We start from the raw sequence: 21,700 nt of genomic DNA, 5'->3' as shown, positions 1-21,700 counted from the left end.
ACTGTTGGGGGCAAATTAGCTTACTTGCTAATTAGCTTACTTGCTGTTCACTGCTATGATCTTTGGAATAGCGGTATATAAATAAAACAAATTAATTATTATTATTATTATTATTATTATTATTATTATTATTATTATTATTATTATCCTGTTGGCTCCGGCAGCAAGAGATCAGAAGACAGATCTTCAGAGCCCCATTCTTCATTTAGTCAACCATATGCCATAGAGCAGTGGTCCCCAAACTGTGCTCTTTAAGGAATTGGCAGCTGAAGTCCAAAATCCCTTAAAGGGCACAGTTTGGGGATCACTTCTCCTAGGCGTCTAGAAATTTCAGCTACCTAAATGGACAACACCTCAGGCTAGATGAAGTGCTGCTGTGCATCATTCATGTGTGATTCCCTGCCCTTTGTGACTGGCCCAGCCATCTCTCAAAAGTGGCTGAGCCTTGGCCTTGTGTTAAACTGAATCTGCCAGTGTTCAGGATGGTTTCTCAAGGGCTAGCCCTTGGTAGGACACTGCACTCCATCTCACCTGCTGTGTGAAAATGCCATTGTGCTTGCCATTATATGGTGCAGGCGTTGCCCAGGAAATCATCTTTTCCTCTTTTGTTCAGGACAAAATGTTGGTTTTGTGACATTTTTGTGTTCTTGAACAAAGCTGGACGAGTTTCAGGTAATACTGCTTTCCAAAGGAGAAGGAAGAGAATCAGCCACTGGCTTCTTTCCCACCTGAGTCTGTACAGATTTGGACATGTGTACATGTGTGTCAGACTGCCATTGAGTTGTTGCTCAGTTTTGGTGCCATTGTTAGAACTCTGGAAGGGCAAAGGAATATAGTGTGATGGTCAGTGGTGATCTTGTGTTTCTGATAAGGTCGGTGGCAAAGGCAGATGAGGTGTTTCACTGGCACATGGCTCAGCCAGGCTTGCAAGGAAACAAAGCAGAGATCCACAGACTTGCTGCTACCTTTGCCACCTCCTCATATGTTGCCAACCCAGATCCTTGCATCTCAACTGCCATATTTGCTGGAATCTTGAATTTGACTGTCCAGTATTAAAAATCAAACAAACAAAACAGCACATGCCTAAAATGAACTTCAAGGGCTATTGAAACTGGCAAGCCTACTATATCTTGCAGGCTAAGCTTTTTATTTACCACACTAACAAAAGGAAATGCATTATATATAAAATTTAAAAGCACATCTAAGAATGGGTGATACGGTTATGAAGTAAAGAAGTGTGGCTTTTGTTTGCTTTTATTCAAACAAAAGTAGCCAGAACTAGTTAGAGCTGGAAGCTGCTTACATCCTCAAATTCTTAAGTATATATCTTTACCAAGTGGCAAATAAAAACAAAATAAAACAGAGGCTAAAAGCAAAGTACAATTGTTGTGATGAACAAAAATAAAGATTGCATGATCTGAGCTTTCAAAAAAAATATTTGGTCTTCTGTGTTCAACCTGGAAACAATTTCTGGAGAGAGAGAAAAACATGAACATCCCTATAATTAATGTTTTATTTTTAAGAATGACTAGTGAGCTTACTTCATAAGATTTTGCTGCTAATGCACCCACCCACCCACCCCATATGAACTGTGGCTAGTTCTCCATGGTTTCATTTATGTTTAACTATTTCCAGCTCTTCCCACTGCTTGGCCTAAATAATGCTGGAGTGATCTTACAGCTCTGTTGGCCTATATTAGCCAGGAAATAGACAGTGCGTCTATCTTTGGGTGGGTGGGTGGTGAGGGATGAGTGAAGAAGACAGGGAAAGGGTTTGAGAAACTTTAAAAAGCTTCTTAGTATATAGCTTTCTGCTTTTTGGGCTGCTTCTAGGCCATTGGTCTGGTTCACATGATGCCAAGGTTTCAACAGGTCCCAGGCTTACCCTGTGTAACCCTGAGTCCTGTCTCCCTGGTGTGAATTCTGAATTCCACTTATTTAGGCATATGTGAGAGGATGGCCATAATAGGCAGGTGCTGGAGGAGAATCGCACCTCACAAAGAAGCTTGGAGCGTTGTGATGGAACTGTTAAGGAATCACTGTCTGAAATTCTGTTCTTATGAACCACTGAACCTTCCCTCTATTAATGAGCCCTAAATCAGAATCATGCCTCCGTCCAGAGGCTGCTGGAATGGATGTCGCCACGGTCCTAACCAGCAAAGCCAGTGCAAAAGGATGCTGGCAGTTGCAATCCAGCCGTATCTGGAAGCCTACATGATTCCCATCACTACCTAACTAAATACTATTTGCTAAAGGTTGCTGAGAACAGTTGACCTGTGAAAATTTATCTGTTTTGGCTTTCTGTTCTGTATCTGTCTTGCTTTCTGATAGTGCACCAAACTCCAGGGCTTGGGAATAAGCTGCTTGAAGTTTCTTGTATTATTTGTGCTATGTGGTGTGCTGTGAGAACCATTACGGAAGAAGGGTTTTCTGACGCTGGCAAGGGATTCACATAGTGATGGTGATATCATCATCATCATCCTACCTTTCACCCAGTCCATTGCTGAGGGCAGCTTGCTGAGGCTAAAACAGATGCCACTTTAAAATTCATGTCATACAAAAAAAATTAAAAATATAATTAAACTAATAGTAGAATTAAAAGCACTTAAAAGCATGACTGTTAAAAAGGAAACAACCGTTAAACAGTACAGCACATTTGGAAAGGCCCTTTCTGCTTGAGGACTCAGCACTCAAAGGCCTGCCAAAACAAAAAGGATTTCACCTGCGTTCCGAAGGACAGCAAGGAGAATACCGAAGGGAAGGAGAGTCTGGGAGCAGCCAGCAAGAAGGCCCTCTGCCATTTCCCGCCAAGCGTACCTGTGAAGGTGGGTGGACAGAGAAAAGGTACCCCCTCAGAAGACTTCAAGATAACAGGCACATATGGGAGAACAGTTATTATGCCTAAGTTTGAGCCAGGAGGAAAGTAATATTTGAGCACCTTGGCCCCAAATACCTGGCTGCATGTACCTTGGATGCGTTGTTCTTAAAAAACAGCTTTGTTTATCAGATGGAGCATGCACACTCTTGTCTGAATGTCTGTTGGGGCTATATATGGCTGACTCACTTTCACAGTTGGTAATGTCTGCAAGCCCAGACGTCCAAAGGAACAAAAATATTCTCTCCATTCTTTTCGTGTTTGTGTCCATAATTCCCTTTGCAATACTGGCTAATTTTTTCTTCTTACATCCTTCACATTTCTAGTTATATGTTCTTTTGAGGCAACTTCACTGGAGTGCTTTTCATTAACAATGTTTGTGATTGTAATATAAGCAAATTAATATGTGCAAGGTCTAATTCTCCGTTATCTTAGTGTTGGAGGGGAGTTAGTAACCTTAGAAAGCTACTCCGCATGCTTATGCCAAGCTTGTCAGTTTCTCATCCCAAATATTGCCAGTTCTAACTGGCAATAGCTCAGGCAGAGTGGGAGGTTATTCCACCACCTTGTTCAGCCTGATTCTTCAAACTAGAAATGCCAGAGACTAGACTTGGCATCTTCTGCCTGCAGATCATTGCTCTGCCAATGAGCTGTGCTCCCTCCCTGCTTGGAGATAAATGCTTCATTTTTAAAATAACTTTGGCACCCTTCATCAAAGTAGCAGATTAGCCTAACCATGAGAAGAGTAGGTTAGACTGATCAAAAGTGACTTGTCCAGGGTTGCCCTGCGATTTAAGGCTGAGTGGAATTTGTACCACTTGTTTCGGCATCTAGATGTAAAACTTCATCACTGCCGCACTGTGTGATTCTAGGTTTGCTGAGAAAATCTCTAGCCCAAGTTAGTTTGGAAAAGGATAATTTCTCCAACCGCTCATACATTTAGCTTGAAGGTTGTTGTTGTGAGCAAAATGTGTACGATAGTCTAAAACAAAATGAACACTGTCAAACAAAGAACCAAGGCCACAGCAAAGTCTGGTGTTCCAAGAGTTCTTTATTTCAGAAACCTTCAGAAAATAGATTGATAACATTCAAGAATCTCTCCACCACTTAATACTGGGTTTTGTACTAACACATCTGAATTTCATTTTTTGCAAACAGAAAGTGTATTGTAGAATGAAAATGAAAGCAGTTTCACAGAAGCATTTCTCTGTTTCTGAAATGTGCCCGGGCTGATGTTATCAATCTACTGTTTTGTTCACAGGTCAATATGGGAACCCTCTAAATAAATACATAAGACATTATGAAGGACTGTCATATGATGTGGATTTATTACACCAAAAACACCAGCGTGCCAAAAGAGCCGTGTCTCATGAAGACCAATTTTTGCGCTTAGATTTTCATGCTCATGGGAGGTAAATACTGTGTCAAGCTTTCTACTTCACGTCCATTAACATTTGTCAAATATGAATGAATGGTGAAATGCAATGACTATATTTAGTTAGAACTTGAAGTTGCCGTTCTTACCAATCTCTGTTAAAATCCTTAAGGTTTTTCATTTTATTTATAGTGCAGGGCAGCAGAGTACTCTGCAGTTTTCCCTTTTAAAAGAAACCTGTTAATCTCAAGATTTCAAGAAACTGGACAATCTGTGACTAGTCCACTTTTCAGCTTGGGGTAAAACATGTAGAGTACCTTCATTTTCTATGTGAATGCCTGTGGTTTAATCTGTCTTAAGATTTGTTGTCATGCATTCTCCATTCACATGTATATACAACCCTGAATATATACGCTTGTCAAGACAGATGCGGGAATAAAGGGACTTTTTCCAGAGGTGCGATGTGCACAATGGACTTGTACACTTCATTGGTGTTGAGGGTATGTGTGTGAAAGGTTCAAGTAGTGATTCAAGTCAAAGAGTGCAATGCATCCTTTATCTATCAGCTGGTTTTTTTTACCCAGTACTGTATATAATGCCCTCAAAGGGTTCCATTGGGACTCCTGCTTTTCTGCCCTTTTATTCACCTCCAGAATTCTAGCAGCAGTTCCCTAGTCTTCTCCTGTTTTTCTTCCCTCCGTTTACATGCCTCAGGAGTCTTAACCAACACAACCACAGAGATGCTTGCTCTTTTTGTAGATAACAGCACCACCTGGTTCTGTATCTAATACCCTCAGAGGGGCCCATGGAGTCCACCCAGTTTTATGAGGCATATGGTACAACGTCCCAGTGGTAAGAAAGTGTGCACTATGTGTGTATGTGTGTGAGAGAGAACTTTGAGTGAAAAGTGTGGATTGTGTAGTAGATGGTGATTAGCTGTGGAAGGGAGAGGGGTGGTGTTTTGAGAATATTGATGAGAGATGTTGCACCCCTTGTTTGCTTACATCAATATCATGCACCAATTTTTTGAAGCATATGGTAAGAAAGTGTGCACTGTGTGTGTGTATGTGTGTGTGTGTGTGAAAGAGAGAGAGAGAGAGAGAAAGGTGTGATGTATAGAAGATAGTGATTAGCTAAGGAAGGGAGAGGGGTGGTGTTTTGACAATGTAGATTTTATTACTATTTTATTTAGATGACAGAAGTTGCACTCCTTGTTTGCTTCCATCAATTTCCTCCAATGGAATTTCAACTTGAAATTCAGCCCCCAAACACTGTCACATTTTGAGGCATCTGGCATGGTATTCCAGTGAGTTATGGTTGCCATAACAGGGTACACAAATTAAAATATTTTATTAATACAGGTTCATGCATATATATATATATTAAAAACTGCTTATGAGTGTGTCAACCCACTAGCTCCTGTACCAGGTCTAATAGGCTCTGGGCCTCCCTTCCTCCCTGGGGAGGCCACAGTGGACCCCTGTTGCTGTCCTCCTCTCAGCAGGCAAAGACCTTTTTATACAGTACTGGCAAGCTTTTAAGATAGAAGGATTTTAAAGAACAGGCTATTAAAAGAGTGCTGTATTGGGTTTTTTTGACTGTTTATAAGTGTGTTTATAAGATTATTTTTAATGTGAATAATTCAGTTCTTTTTTAATGTTCACTTTTTGCCTGCTTTTAGCTGCATTGAACTTGTTTTAAACCGTAGACCTCTTTGAGTCCTACTTTTGAAAAGAAGGTGGGATATAAATAAAGATGATGGTGATGGTTATAATAATAATAATTCTAACAACATAGTGATAAAGAGAGATGAAAATGTCAGAGTTAATGTTTGACAAAAATGAAGTGGAAAGCAGTGCTGTGGAAGAGCAAGGAATGGGAAGCTAGATGGTAGAGAAAGATAGAATGCTGGTGAAAGTAATGGGCTATGAAATAGTAGCTTCAGAGGAAGAAGGGGATTAAAAATAGAACTGGTTAAAATTATCTTGTACCAGAGCAAGTGGGACACACAGCAAGTCACTTCCTAGGTGGCCACAGAAAGATGGAAGGACATTGTGGGCACATGAGACCCTCACGTCTCTCAGCATTGGGTTTAATCTTCTGTCTGTTTAGGTGCACCTGAGTGCTCTGCCTAAAATTACTTGGTCATCTTGCACTGCACGTGAAGACAGGAAAATGAAACAGAGCCATAGTTGTTATTTGGGTGTTCCAGAATTACAAAATCAGAAATTAGAGAATCTCTAACCCAGGCTTCCCCTTAGATATGCCTGCATGTGAGTATGTGACTTCAAGTTGCCTTATGGCAACTCTGTGAATTTGATAGGATTTTCTTAGGCAAAGAATCCTCTGAGGATTCACCAGCTTCTTCCTTTTGAAATGCAGCCTACAACACCTGGTATTTGTTGGCTGTCTACCAGAGGTGACCTTGCTTATCTTCCAAGATCAGCATAAATTGTTAAAACCAGCACAAACTTTGGGGTAGGGTTGCAGCTCCGCAAGGTCTCCCAGAGGCTAATGTGGTCCCCCTGGCCTTCCACAGTTGCCCACCTAGGCCAGGTGTCCTGTCCTATACAGTAGATAAGTTTCTTTTCCTGTGGCTTGGGCTGATCTTTGAACTGAGCCAGTATTAAAATGCGTATGCCTTCTTAATATAGGCCTGTTACAGACGGCCAAAATAAAGCTGCTTCGGGTCTCTTTGGAGGTATGCTGTTTAAATGATGCATGCATCCTAAGAATCCGGAAGCTGCACCAAAGCTGCACTCCAGTGCTTAGGAATGGAGTGTGGCTTTGCGCAACCTCCGGACTCTTATGACCCATGCATCATTTAAACAGCATATCTCCAAAGAGACCCAAAGCAGCTTTATTTTGGCAGTCTGTAACAGGCCATAGGCACCTTTGTGATGAAATGTACCTTGCTAGGAAAGGTATGTAAGCGAGGGCCCTGAGCAGGACTGGATGTTCCAGGCAAACACATGTCCAGATCAAGAGGGCCTGGAAGATCTTCTCAAGATGGAGGCAAAGTGGAGAGAAGAACCACCATCACTTTGACATCCAGGGAGGTGGCCATATGACAACAGCAAAATATTTTATGGCTGAACAAAATTTGGTTGGGGACTGATTTTTCTTTTTAAAAAATCAATTTGTACAAACTGTGGATGTCTTATTATTTAAGGCAACATGGAAGATGTCCCTTCAGGTAAATTAAAAGCCACCTTCTTTCTTGGCATTTAAGCTGTTATCTGGTACTGGCTGTGAATATCCCTTCCCTGACTTGGTCTGGGATTGCTTTGCCTGTTAGCTTTTTTCTTTTTGTTAGAATTACTAACAAGCAGAAGCAGATATAGGCCCAGCTGGGCAATAGAACAGATTACCGCTAAAGAGCTTTATCCTGTACTTGGCTTCCTGCCGGAAATGAAGGAGGAAGGAGAAATTGCCTCTGTTTCAATTGACTAATAAATAAAAAAAGAACCCAAAAACTGATTTTCTGTAAGGTGTGTGTAGGCTTTAAACCAAATAGCAGGGTTCCACCTGTCCAAATGAATCTCTTGAAAAATGTCCTTTGAAAATAGGAAGCCGTCTCAGTAGATCATTTTGCAGCAGTTTTGGGAGCATGTTTTTTTAATGACTTTTTTTTAATTTGGGAGGTGGCTACAGGTTTTGGGGGCATCAGGGAGTGTCTTTTGTGGCTGCACTTTCCCCCTCCCTGTAGTAAACGTATTGCTGCTGTTTTGTTTGGACCTAATTCCCCCCTCCTTTCTCTCTGTAGTATATCACACCCTGCTATGCCGCTTAACTAAGCAATGCTGTTTCTTGGCAGCAGAACATGGCTTTAAGCAGTAATGTATTTCCAATATAGATAAGATGCCTGTTTTCCTTGATCCATAGGTAGCTCCTTTCCCGTATAAAGTTGACACCAGAAGCATCTTAAGATGATGAGTATGATGATGATGGCAATCACAAATGTTGGTTGCACTAGCAGGTAGAAAAAGGCTACATGGGATTTGAAAAGCCTTAGGCTGTGTTGAAAACCCATGACTATCAAGGCAGCGTGAAGGCAAGTGTTTGACAAGGTTGGGGATGTTCATGTTCATTTTCACTTCAACAAGTTCTGTCTTCTCCCTTTACAGGCATTTTAATCTTAGAATGAAGAGAGATATGTCCCTCTTTAGTGATGACTTCAAGATAGAGATGTCAGATAAAGTAATTGATTATGATACCTCCCATATTTATACTGGGCACATTTATGGTAAGTTCAGCTGTTTTGAATTTCTTTTAAAAATGCTGATCACTGGAGGTAATAAGTATTTTGATGCAGAGCTATAGAACAGTTCTTAATAAAGGAAATGAAAAGTCACTCAGATTCATTTATTTTTTTAAATTGCCAGGAAGATGAATTTACTCTCCAAAATTGCTTCCCTGGTTGTGTTGCTGAAGCAACTCAGGATAAAATTATGTATCTTAGGAAAGTCACTGCTCTGACCTCTGCCATTCAATTCCTTAACAACAGCTAAGAAAATTCAACATTAAAAAAATATTAGGTGACACTATACTGCTGAGGATGTATAATTCAGTATAAAATCTTCCACTTTTGTACTTTTCCTTGGTAACTAATTGGTTTGTTCAAAGTGTAGCGAAATTTGATGTTAGAGAAGAATGAAAACAAAGATATTCCAGCCTCGACATCTCTATTTGCAGTGTTCACCTGGGAAGTCTGGGAGTTGTAGTCCATAAAAGGTGGCATCCTAAGGACCATGCCTTGTCTGAACGTATAACTTGATTCTTGTTCAGATACCAAAATTGTGCTCAACTTACAGGCCTCTCTGTTCCAGTCATTTTTCACCTGCTGGGAAGTAGTAATCAATGTTCAATAAGATTGGCCACTTGAGGCATTAAATTTGTGGCCCAGCTTCAGATTTTACATGGACTTCGGAAGAGTTTCCCCCCCACAAATTGTTTGTTGAGCATTAATCTAAGGTAACATGACATTTAACACAGGAATTCTGGAGAAATACCCTCTTTCCTGCTGTGGTCAAAGTAATTGGGTGGCTAGTGGCAAAGAAGCTGTACACACTGTGAGACAAGGAGAGCACCAACTGCTTCTAAGTTTTATCTTGAGACACTTTGTTATGATTGGAGACTGACGTCTCTGAGTGTGTGCTTTCAGTGTACCTTAAACCCTGCATGCTTTTTTAAATAGGTGAACAGGGAAGCTTTAGCCATGGATCTGTTGTTGATGGAAGATTTGAAGGATTCATCAAGACTCACAGTGGAACCTTCTATATTGAGCCAGCAGAAAGATATATTAAGGACAAAACTCTGCCTTTTCATTCAGTCATGTACCATGAAGATGACATTCGTAAGTGTTTCTGTTTCTGTTACACTGAAAGTATCCCCCCCAAGTTGTGAGGAGTTTGCTTTTGAAAATAAATAAATGAAGGCAACCTTAAGGATTAACTTTAATGACAAGATTGGTCTGGCATACTTATGCAGGGATACCCCATTTTACTGTTCAACAGAGATACTGTACATACAGTGGGCCCTTGATAATCTGCTGGCATTTTGGGTCCAGGAACCCCTGTGAATACCAGAAGTACAGCTCCCATCAGCATTTTGGCTTTTGGTTTGCAAAAGGGCACTTTTGAATGCAGGTTATTGTTTGCCCCTCATATCACGGGTTTAGTTCCTTATAAATATTTGACTAAAAGCCAATTACTCATTCGGTCACTTAGATATGAACATGTATGTGTGTGTATGAATATTGTCAAGTGATCTTGGTCTCAAGACTAATGGAAGCATCTGGTTTTTCTGATTAATCTTAACTAAGGTTGTTCTTTTGCCTGAAATGTTGGGTCAGTCACTTGCACAAGGTCACATCCATGAACAATGCATTAACGATATCTAGAAGAACTGTGGCATCATAGTTCCAAATTCTCACAATCTCTCTACAATTGTGATTGTGAGATTGGGTGTGAGAGAGTAGCTGAGAGTCTATCTTATGTGAAAGCATTTGGTATGCAGTACTGGGGAATACAGCCTGCCCTCTCCAACCACGGGCTTGCCATCTGTGGATTTAAACATCTGTAGACGGCAAGGTCCATTGCCTGTAATGGCTGTGCATGTTTGCGGCCATGGTAGAGCGGCTACGTGTGCACGTGGCAGCCTTGAAAACTGCAGGAATTAAGGTCCTCCGGCATTTTTCATCCGCTAGGGCATTCAGAATGGATACCCCACGGATGCTAAGGGCTGACTGTGTATGTAACTTCAGAGTGGCATCACAGCTGTAACTTATCACAGATGTGAAGCTTTGAAAGAAAAAACTAATAGCTTTGTTTGAGATAATATGAAATAATGGGATTATAAATGGCACAATAATATTGTGCTATACAATCTTCTAAACAATAGATGTGTATTGGGACATGGGCAAGAGTCCCTGATGCGCATTGTCAGCAATGCATGTTAATCTCATTGTGCGTTGGTCACAGTGCGCATCAGTTATTTGCTTGGCTCTTCTACATAGCAACATCACAACAGCTCTTTGCTCAATGCAGATCTTGCAAAACTGCTCAGTTCTGTTCCCTGTAGATGTGAGTCCACTTACAAAGATGTAAGTCCCCAAGTGAATTTCAGCCAATATTTTTAAGCAAACCATAATGTCTTGGAAATGAATAGCTTCACATTCATGTTTTTGGACAGTCAGTCTATAAGACGCAAATTAAACCTTGGCTTGAAGGAGGGTGGATAACTCATTTAATTTCAGTTTATTTAGACTGCCTTCCAGATGCTCCTCGTTTAATATGAGGCTCATTGAGACGGGGGCGGGGGGGAATAAAGATTTATAGTTTCCACTGTCAGTAGAATAATGTAAAGTTAGACTGCAAGTGGGCTCTTGTATCCTGTGTGTCTGTTTTTGAGAAACTATTTACACTGCAGGGAAGTAAAAAGCCCAGCATCAGTTCCAACAGATGCCTGGGATACAGAAGGAATCTGTATTTCTAATGAGCCAGTCTGTAGGTTGTCCATCTTTTGGTTTCTGGCAAGAAAATGCTTTTAGCAGCTTTCAGGGACAACAATGTGACATATGTTTAGCATCACAACGAAGTCTTATTCAGAGCTTAAACAAAAGCCTATTCTGTAAGTGAGGATCATCATGTCCGCTTCCTACAAAGTCCTTTGTCCATGTTGCTGTCAAATCCGTCACCAGCAAAAAGCAACCCTGCTTTTCAAAATATGTTAAATTATTTCAGATTCTTACTCTTGATCTGCATTCATTCTTTTTATAGAACTGATACTAATTACTGTAAATCATGGATCTTTTTGGAGAGGGAGTAAAGTTCTTTTCCTTTTTTCTACGAGAGGAATTGTCTTGATTAGGTACTGCTTTGGCTTTGCCACATGTTAATTTACAAAATGCAGAAGAGATTGAAACTTTGTGTTTAGAGTGAAGATGGCCTGAATGTTTTGGCAATAAATCATAGGTTTAATGCATGACATGCTTTTGCTACTAAATCAGCATGGAATAATCATAGAATCATAGAGTTGGAAGAAACCACAAGGGCCATCCAGTCCAACCCCCTGCCATGCAGGAAATCACAATCAAAGCATCCCTGACAGAAGGCCATCCAGCCTCTGTTTAAAGACCTCCAAGGAAGGAGACTCCACTACACTCCGAGAAAGGAGTGTGTTCCATTGTCGAACAGCCCTTACTGTCAGGAGGTTCCTCCTAATGTTGAGGTGGAATCTCTTTTCTTGAAGTTTGCATCCATTGCTTCGGGTCCTAGTCTCTGGAGCAGCAGAAAACAAGCTTGCTCCCTCCTCAATATGACATCCCTTCAAATATTTAAACAGGGCTATCATATCACCTCTTAATCTTCTCTTCTCCAGGCTTAACATCCCCAGCTCCCTAAGTCGTTCCTCTTAGGGCATGGTTTCCAGACCTTTCACCATTTTAGTTGCCCTCCTTTGGACACAAGACTCCAGTTTCTCAATGTCCTTTTTGAATTGTGGTGCCCAGAACTGGACACAATATTCCAGGTGGGGCCTGACCAGAGCAGAATATAGTGGCACTATGACTTCCCTTGATCTAGACACTATACTTCTATTAATGCAGCCTAAAATCGCATTGGCCTTGTTAGCTGCCACATCGCATTGTTGACTCATGTTCAACTTATGGTCTACTTGGACTCCTAGATCCCTTTCACACGTAGTTTCATTCAGTCAGGTGTCCTCCATCCTATATCTGTGCTTTTCGTTTTTCCGCCCTAAGTGCAGTACGTTACATTTCTCCATTTTGAATTTCATTTTGTTAGCTATGGGGGTCATATAGGAAAGTTGGTTGGCCCAGTTGATTATTCTGGGGTTTGTTGATTTGTTGTTATGTGGCTTTAAGTCATTTCTGACTTAGATTCACCATTGCCTTCCTCTGAAGCTGAAAGAGGGTGACTTGTCCAAGATCCCCAGTGGATTTCTATGTTGAGCAGGAATTAACACCCTTATCTCTTGGAATCCCTAGTCCAACACCTAAATCACTACACCATGATGACTCCTTCTGGATTTGTTATTTTCTGTCAAGTCGGCTGTGACATAAGGTAAATCTCTCAATGCGAGACCTCCAAGAGCCCCCAGGTCATACACAGGCCTCCTCAGGTCTTGCAAAGTTAAGACAAGGATGGCTTCCTTGATGGAGTCTATACACCTGTAATGTGATTTTCCTCTTTTTCTACTACCTTCCACTTTACCAAGCATTATTGCCTTTTTGAATGAGTCCTGTGTTCTTATGATGGGTCCAAAGTACAATAGTCTCTGTTCAGTCATCTCAGGTTCCGGTGAGGATTTAGGTCTGATTTCCTCTTGGACCTGTTCGTTTCTGTTTAGTGTTTCATGGTTTTGTTTGCTTGCTCACTTACTTATTATGTATTTATTTAGCAGTGTCAGTGTACATGGCACTTTACATGCAAAAGAACAACAGGAACAAAAAAATAGCCCTTCCAAGGCATGCAGTGTTATACATACACACACATACACAAGTGCATTCGTAGGACAGGGAAGGAAGGAAGGAACAATATAAATATAAAACTCTGCAATACAATTTGTAAAAGAAATTACCCAGACAGAAATAGTGAAGGGTGGGGGGAACAATGCAATAATTATGTCACAGACTGCTAAAGATGTGATTAGTATCTCACTTGAGCATTACATGGTATGTCTGTAAAGATTTCCTCAAAACTGAATATGAGTCATTCTTCACACAGAAACCAGTTCTTTTTTTCCAGAATTGTTAGTATATGTTTGTCTTTCTCTTTCTGACATCATACCCTAGGAAAAACGGAATGGTACCCATCAGGGAGTTCGTAGCAGAGCTCCTCTTAAGGGTTGGGTCTCGGCCCACAGCCAGTTTGTGCCAATGGCCACAAATAATGATATCAATCCCTCACACATTGCAAGGGGGAGGGATTGCCACTACTCCACAGCAGAAAACCCAAGAAGCGCACATTTAGAGTACAGTCCGCCCTTCCCTTATGCGGGGGATCCGTTCTGGATCCCCCCATGTAAAGGAAAAAATGCAGATGCTCAAGCCCCATTCAAATGAATGGGGCACGAGCCCACAGAGATATGGTGGCAGTGTGCAGGGTGCAAGTTGCGGGAGCGCATGCCATTGTTTCCTTCCAGAGCACGCTCCCTCACTTCCGTTGCGGGCTTCCAGCATATGCTAGAATCCGCATATAACGCGAGCGCACTGTACAATGTAAGACAGGACTTTCTGAAACATTTACCAGGAGAAGCTGTGCGTGCCAGAGGTCTTAAGCATTCTGCCTTGTCTTCTCTGTTGGTTTTCTCCTGATTAACACATTATTTCCAAGGCCTGAAGTCCCAGACCTTGGAGCTTGTGTGTTAAAAGTAGCAGCATTCTTTGTTCTCCTTTCCCTCTTTTGTAATTGGACAGTATTGCTCTATGTGTGTTTTAATGGCATCCAAGTATTAGCATTCTTGCCAATGAGTAACTTTTACTCAGTCTTACAGAAATGTTATTCTTGAGGGAGTTGGAATAGTTGGAGTGTCTTGCAGTGATTTTTTAAAAGTACAGCATTGAGAGTAATATACTGCTTTTCTTATGTGCTACTCTAGAAAAACAAAAATTAGAAAAATAACATGTTGCTTGTTTTGAGCAGTGATTCCAGGCTGACTAGAGAGGATAAAACAGCCGAGTGGGAAGATTTTGCTTTACTGCCAAAGCCACCCTTTCCCTAACAATATGCTGGAGAATTTGTATAGTGCTTGAAACGATGTCCTTAATCTCCTTTGGTCATCCCATCCCTCTTTAAAACAGGAATGGCTAATTGGTAGTTCATAAACAGCTTATATTTAGACAGCTTGTATTTTCTACTCTCATTAACATCCAGGATTAATTTTTTTAAAGAACAAATAATATCCCTTTCCTTCTTCAAGTGAAACAAACATGTCGATGATGCCTGTGTTCTCTTCAAAGACAGTGATTTAGACAAGAGTGGGGATGTCTTTCTGCCTCCTGACGATCTTGTCATTCATAATGCGCAGCTTCACTGGCTAGATCATTTTCACCTTTGAACATTTTTGGTAGATGTTCTCAATAACAAGTCCCCCTCCCAACTTGAACCCACAATGGACCAAGCCCTCCTACTACGTAAGGTGGGAAACAGTAAACCTATCCTGCCATTGCTGCTTCACCTCTCTCTTGGTCAGATGCCAGAAGGACTCTGTGTAGAGCTACATGGGCCTTTAAATATGGCTGGTGCAGCTTTACACAGAGACAAACATTTTCCAAATGCCTTGCTCTTGAGGAACCTTCTGGGCCATTTAGGAAGTAACTGGCTCTGGAGAGCTCTGCAAAGCTGAAGAAGGACTCTCAGTGCTGATGGAATGGTCAGCTTTCCACTGTTGGTGTCCACAACTCAGTTGTCAGTGTCATGGGGAGGGCAGACTAGCAGTGGCATGGCCATTTTCTTCCTCCTTTGAATTCTTATACAAAACAAGGTGGGCAAGGAAAAGATGGACAATGCTTTTGAGAGAAGCAGACATACACAGGGGAAATTATTGTCATATTGTAGTTCCATCTCATGATCTGAAGTTTTGACAGTTAAATCTATGCACACATCTGTGTAGCTTGCAAAGTACCAAGTGTTCATAGTTCATAAGAGTGGTTTCCCTCTTCCCTGGTTCCACCAATTACCTGCAATATTTCTCTTGTTTGTTAGGAATTCTTGACCAGTTTTGGGCTTCCAGTTTCCCTTTACCTTCTGACTTGCGGTTAGTGAAGCTGATGTAGTTCCGTCAGGCTTTCCTGTGCCTTAGGCATTCTTTTGTTAGAACATCTCAGATTACTACTGATACTGATGTGGCATCATCCTTTACTCTGCATAGGTTCTTTGCCAGCCTGAGGGATAGTGCCAAATTATCTGAAAGACTATCAAGACACAGCATCTTTAGCTTGGAATGGGCTGCCATTGAGTACAGATGGTCTTGTTTTGATCACAGTAGATAAGCAGGTCTAAAAGTCATATAACTGTACAGTCAATAGGTTTAGACAGAACTCATTGTGGTCAGCTACTCTTCCTACTGTTGGGGAGAGGGAGCCACATACCACAGAAGAGCATGCTATTGGGTCTGGGATTATGGGGTTGCTGGTAGTACTCAGTTTGGGGTGGATTCCTATCATGGAATGCAGATTTAAAAGCTATGTGCTATTAAGCTGCTGTCTTTGAGTAGATTGGAGCCAGTGTGTTTGTGACATTAAGTCCTCCTTTAGTCTGTTTATGGCACATGGTGGCAGATGTGACCCTATACCAGATCTGACTGCTTGACTAAGGATCCACTTGGGTACAGTGGTACCCCGGGATACGAAATACCCACGTTACGAAATTTCCGGGTTACGAAAAAAATCCATTGAAAATAATTGTTCCGGGTTCCGAAGGTTATTTCGGGTTACGAAAATTTTTTTGGTGCTTTTCGGCGCTTTTTCGCACGAAATCGCGGCTTTTCCCCATTAGCGCCTATGGGCTATTCGGCTTACGAAGTATTCCGGGTTACGAAAGCGGCGGCGGAACGAATTAATTTCGTAACCCGGGGTACCACTGTATTTGTTTGTTTTTACCAGCTAGGAATCATGGAAGGGAGGCAGTTCTGACAATGCAATCTGATGACATGTCAGTTGGGATGGGACTTTGAGCTCTTATTCTTGCCCTCTCTTCAAGTTGGGGAAATGAATTGCATACTGGAGACATGTGGAACAATTTTTCATTCATACATCAGTCCCCCCCTCAACTTTCCCATCTCAAACAACTGACCTGTGCAAAGCATGTTGCAAGATATCACATGCAGCCTGTTGAGATCAGGAGGCATTTGGGCTATGCAAACCACTTTGTCCCAATAGCAGGAATGACTTAAGTTACAGCTAGAGGCACTGATTATATTGGGAAACAATGTATAAATAATTGAAACCTTGCTGTGTACATGCAGTATCCCTTTTGTTAATATTGCCTGGTCAGTGGCTGAGGGTAGTATGCATCTGTGTATGAAGCTGGAAAATAAAATCTGTGCTGCAGTCCTCTTAATCATTGTTTGTATTGAGATACATAAAAACACAAGTTGTGCTGGACATGTCTAGAATCTCCTGTTTTGTCAATTATTGCTATCTGATCTCCTGGCACTACTGCCAAGGAAGATCCTAGAAGGATATGTTTAATCTAGCATTGTCAGAATTACTGTTAACCCATTGTATACTCATTAGCTGAAGGACAAGGGTGGGATTTGAATATTTTCATTTGAACATTGCAGACTTGGAAAATATGTGGATTGTCATAGCTTTTTTTATGAGTAAAAAACTGGAAGTTTTGTGTTTTAGGATATCCACATAAATATGGACCACAGGGGGGTTGTGCAGATCATTCCGTCTTTGAAAGAATGCAGAAGTACCAAATGACTGGTGTAGAAGAGCCAACGAACCAGGTAGGGCGCCTTAAGGTGGTCATCTGGTCTCTTCCACAGACAACCCCCCGACAACTCATAACATTTTGAGGGAATTTGCAATCATTGGTCAGGATTCAAAGGACTATTGTAGGCATGGCTGTGGCCTTGGGCATACTTGCTGTGTTCAGTTTCATTTTTTCCTAATTTAAATAGCCATGCTGTTATCAGACATTGCTTCTGAATGCCTCCTTGGGTTGGGTTTGCTGTGTGTCACGGAAGAGCTTGTGATCTCTGAAGTGTGAGGCCAGTGATCCCTCAAACATATGGCAACAATTGAACCTTTCCCTGCAACCCAGCCATATTATCTGAGAGTGCAATGAACAATAAATTTCTGTCCTAAAAGAATTGATATCCTGAGGCTTCATATATACTGAGGAACACGAATAATACCGGGAGAGCTGATTATTAAGTGTTGTGTCCCCCCCCGCCCCCAGTTCTATTAAAAGTTAATTGTAGAGTTTAAGGACATTTTAAATACCTGTCAGCAGCAGCCCTAAAATCTTGGCTGAGAATTTCCTCAGGCTGCAGAAATGTGTCATTATTCATTGAAATTTCATTCATGCATTCAATTGGGTCATGAGTTGTTTTATTTCCTCTTAGTCCTTGGATAAACTTTGCATGTGCCAAATTAATTGGAGGCAAACATTGTTAAGAGCCAAATGAGTGTACCGGCACGTATGGGAAAAGGGGGACTTGGCTGCTTTTGAATGGCTATAATTGTAGCAGGGGCAGGAATGTGCCCTTTCCCTCACAACATACACACAACACTTACAAGAGATAACAGTAAGGATGGTGGAGGATCTTTTTGGATTCCACATTTCCTTTCCTGTCACTCTACACAGAAGCTACTAAACTGTACACCTGGTTAGTAATTGGGCTCCACCTTCTGCCCGCTTAGTTCTGTAATGCATATTCTTGCTATTATGTTAAACCATGTTTATCTTTTCCCTAGTTCAGTTTGTTTCCTCATACCTTGAAGTAGAAGACTACACAAACATTTCATTTAGAAGTACTGTATTACTAAGTTCCTCTGCTTTGTCTACTGCAGCAACTGTCAGAAGAGCACACCAATCATGGCCCAGAGTTGTTGAGAAGAAAACGAGCTGCCCAAGCTGAGAAGAACACTTGTCAACTCTATATTCAGACGGACCATCTCTTCTTTAGATATTATGGAACAAGAGAAGCTGTGATTGCACAGGTAAGCCTGTGACTGTCGCTCCAAGGGCTCCTTTTCTTTTTAAAGGGGCAAAAGGAGAACAATTTTTAGAACACAATCTTCCTGAGCTGTGTGACTCTGTCTCAGCCACTTTGAAGGCATCTTCAGTGTACAACTACAGGCTGGGAGTTCAGAAACATAGCCATGTTAGTCTGGAATATAAGTATGTAAGGGTTCTTGTAGTACCTTTGAGACTAACTGTGTAGGAGAAGTAGCAGCAGCATCTTTCATAGATTTGCCTGCTTCCTCTGATGCATGCTTTGGAGGTAGTAGACCAAGTCTACAAAATATTATGCTATAAGTTCAACTACTGGCTTCATTGTTCTTTATTGATGAAGAATCGCACATAGGAGTATGTAAATTTGACTTTCTGCTTCCTATTCCTACTTAGTTTTAGAAGATGCATTATTTTTCAGATGTGCAGTTTGGTGGTTCTAGAACAGGTAGTAAATGTCCGAGTTGGTGTTGTGGGAGGGAAATGGAAAATTGCTGAGATGAATGCAAATAGCCCCATGGCTCAGTAGGAGAGTTTGTGCAAAAGTTCCAGGGCATCCTTAGCTAAAGCTGCAATGTTTCCCAGCCTGCATGTCCAGAGAGCCTTTCCCCTCTTAAGAGTAAATGAGAACCAAAGGGCTTCTTGCTATTAGGCAATGAGGTCCTGTGTGTACCCAGAGAAGATTGTGCAAACATCTAGAGCTTTTACCATCTTCTCTTTTTTAGATATCCAGCCATGTTAAAGCTATTGACACAATTTACCAGTCAACAGATTTCTCAGGAATCCGAAACATCAGTTTTATGGTGAAAAGAATAAGAGTAAGTATCCTGGTAACTTAACTTTGAGGCCTTCTGTTTCTCTTCACTCAGGGCTGACCCAACAGCCCCTTTTTAAATAAAGGGAGCTTCTGCTGCATGTGATCTCTTCTGGCGCTCCATGACTGCTGTTCATATCAGTTCTTGCTCTCCATGTCTACACTTGACAGTGTTTAAACATCCATTAATTTTTTTAAAGCATTGTCTTTTATCCAGCCACCTGAGCTGTCAGCACAGAGAAGCCTCTGTCCATTGTAGAAATGTGACAGGCAGAGCCCCCTGTCTCTCCTCTTCCAGTCCCCCAGAGGCTAGTAGAAGAAGATATTTTGCAATCTAGTAAATTGTGTTTACTTATTTTTACTTACAAAATGACTGTTTATTGCAAAGCCAGTTCTACATTCTCCTTGATCATTAGGCCTACTTGCTTTTCGCTCAGTTGGTCCCCCAAATATAAGAGCACATTGTCTGAGATCGCTGTTACTTAAATTTATGAAGGCAAAGCTGGAGAACATCTGGGTGGCCTTTGTTTCATGTCTCCATTACAGTTGTCCAGGCAGAGGATTTCTCACTTAAGGGCTGTACATCAAGCTGCAGTTTGCCTGTCTTGCTGATCAAAAAACTGCCGTTCTCAAATCTCCTCTCATTGCTTTTCAATGGGTGCCATTTACCCCATTCATCTATGAGTCAGTCTATGTGGTGTGAGTCAGCACAGAGCAGTGCAGTCGAGTAATGCCTATGATATATGTGTGAATCAGCCTTTTAAGGCATTGATTTGTAATATGAAATGTCTAACAATGCAGAACTGTCTTTCTTTCAGATCAACACTACTCAAGATGACAAAGACCCTTCTAATCCCTTCCGATTTCCAAACATTGGTGTGGAGAAGTTTCTGGAACTCAATTCTGAACAGAATCACGATGACTATTGCTTGGCCTATGTGTTTACTGATCGTGACTTTGATGATGGAGTCCTTGGCTTGGCCTGGGTTGGAGCGCCTTCAGGTAAATGAACCTTATTTAAAATATTTTGCTTCAGGGAGTGTGGAGACACCTCCGCTATAGAACTCTTTATTGGCAAGGCTGAGAGAGACTTTTGCCTGCACTGCTTCCAGTTGGCATTCTGGGCTTGAGGCATCATGAAAGTGGTGTCAGCAAAAGACACAGCTAGATGAACAAGTGATTGATGCGCTACAAGGCACCTTCCTTTGTTTGCGTTTGTATCCAGGTGTCTTTTGGGAAGTTTGCCTCGAAGCAGAGAATCTCATCTGAAGAAATTAAGACTTCTGTGAATTTAATAACAATATTAGATTGTTCTTCTGATGATAATTACAGGGTATTTCACATCCAGGAAACTGGGCCATAGACATAGAACAGGGAGGCAAAATGACCAATCTCAAAGTTGACATTTTTGTTATTGTTATTATTATTATGTTAAAAGTGTGGTTCAGTTCATTTGGAAGCATGTGAATTATTTAGTCGCAAGGATTGGGTGAAATTGCTATGTTATTTATTCATCTTTTAAAAGGTCTGATAAAAATAGTGCTGCTTCTGTTTTTATGTGGCAGATTTTCCATTATTGTGTAGGTCAGAACCTCACAAGAGAACTCTGGTTGACTTAGGAGTTTCATCTTAGGCAAGACAGTTTTCAAGAACTCTGGTACCTTGGCAGCGGGTGTGACTTGTCTAACTGGTATTTTAGTCTCTGCGGTTTCAACCCAAACTTCCCAAAGTACAGTATGTCTGTAAATATCCTCCAAAGAATGAGTCATTCAGCTTGCTGAGATAAGCAGATATTCTTAGCCTAAGTACTTTGGAAAAGCAAAGTGCTATTTCAGCACTTGAACTGAGGCACTTGGAAGAATTACAGCCCTTAAGAACCACAGCTCTGAGGACCTCGATAACTCCTGCTCAGCCCCCTCCAGGTTCTTCCAGTCTTAAAACCTACATCTTGACCACAGGTTTGACTTACTCTGATAGAGAAATACTACAAGGACTGGACAAGGTGCTTGGGGAGAATATCCCTGGGGCTTGAATGACAGCAGAATAAAGTTATCCCAGAAAGTGGTCTTGGAGTCATTTGCAGCAAAGCCCACAGTATATGTAGTTGGCAACCTGTGGTAGAGAAACAATGGGGTGATAGGAACTATACTTTAAAGAAAATGTAAAGTATTCTAGTTGATAACCTCTGTAATTTTTATTTATTTGTAGATTGGGGGCTACACAGGAAATGATTATGTCGGGTAGCATATATTGAAATTGCAGCATGACTTTATGCGCCTTCAAGTCATTTCTGACTAAGGGTCACCATATCACTAGGTTTTCTTGGCAAGATTTGTTCAGAGGGGTTTTTCCCTTGTCTCCCACTGAGGCTGAGAGAATGTGACTTGTCCAAGGTCACCCAGTAGGTTTCCATGGCCGAACAGGGAC

At 41.3% G+C, this 21,700-nt stretch overlaps 1 protein-coding gene across 2 annotated transcripts in view; it reads left to right on the top strand.

The window, feature by feature from the left end:
- Positions 1-21,700, top strand: part of ADAM10 (ADAM metallopeptidase domain 10) — a 48,248-nt gene that overhangs the window by 7,663 nt on the left and 18,885 nt on the right. The window contains exons 1-8 of one of the 2 annotated variants that reach the window (XM_042471380.1): positions 4,151-4,286; positions 8,135-8,303; positions 8,377-8,495; positions 9,447-9,605; positions 17,124-17,227; positions 18,297-18,446; positions 19,185-19,277; positions 20,092-20,275. In XM_042471380.1, the coding sequence (XP_042327314.1) occupies positions 8,393-8,495; positions 9,447-9,605; positions 17,124-17,227; positions 18,297-18,446; positions 19,185-19,277; positions 20,092-20,275 (793 nt within the window). In that variant the 5' untranslated portion in view covers positions 4,151-4,286; positions 8,135-8,303; positions 8,377-8,392. Of the gene's footprint in view, positions 1-4,135; positions 4,287-8,134; positions 8,304-8,376; positions 8,496-9,446; positions 9,606-17,123; positions 17,228-18,296; positions 18,447-19,184; positions 19,278-20,091; positions 20,276-21,700 lie in introns of those variants that run through there. The other variant, XM_042471379.1, reaches the window with a different exon arrangement.

This window comes from Sceloporus undulatus, chromosome 6, assembly GCF_019175285.1.
Source record: "Sceloporus undulatus isolate JIND9_A2432 ecotype Alabama chromosome 6, SceUnd_v1.1, whole genome shotgun sequence".
NCBI lineage: Eukaryota > Metazoa > Chordata > Lepidosauria > Squamata > Phrynosomatidae > Sceloporus > Sceloporus undulatus.
This window is presented reverse-complemented; position numbering and strand designations above follow the sequence as displayed.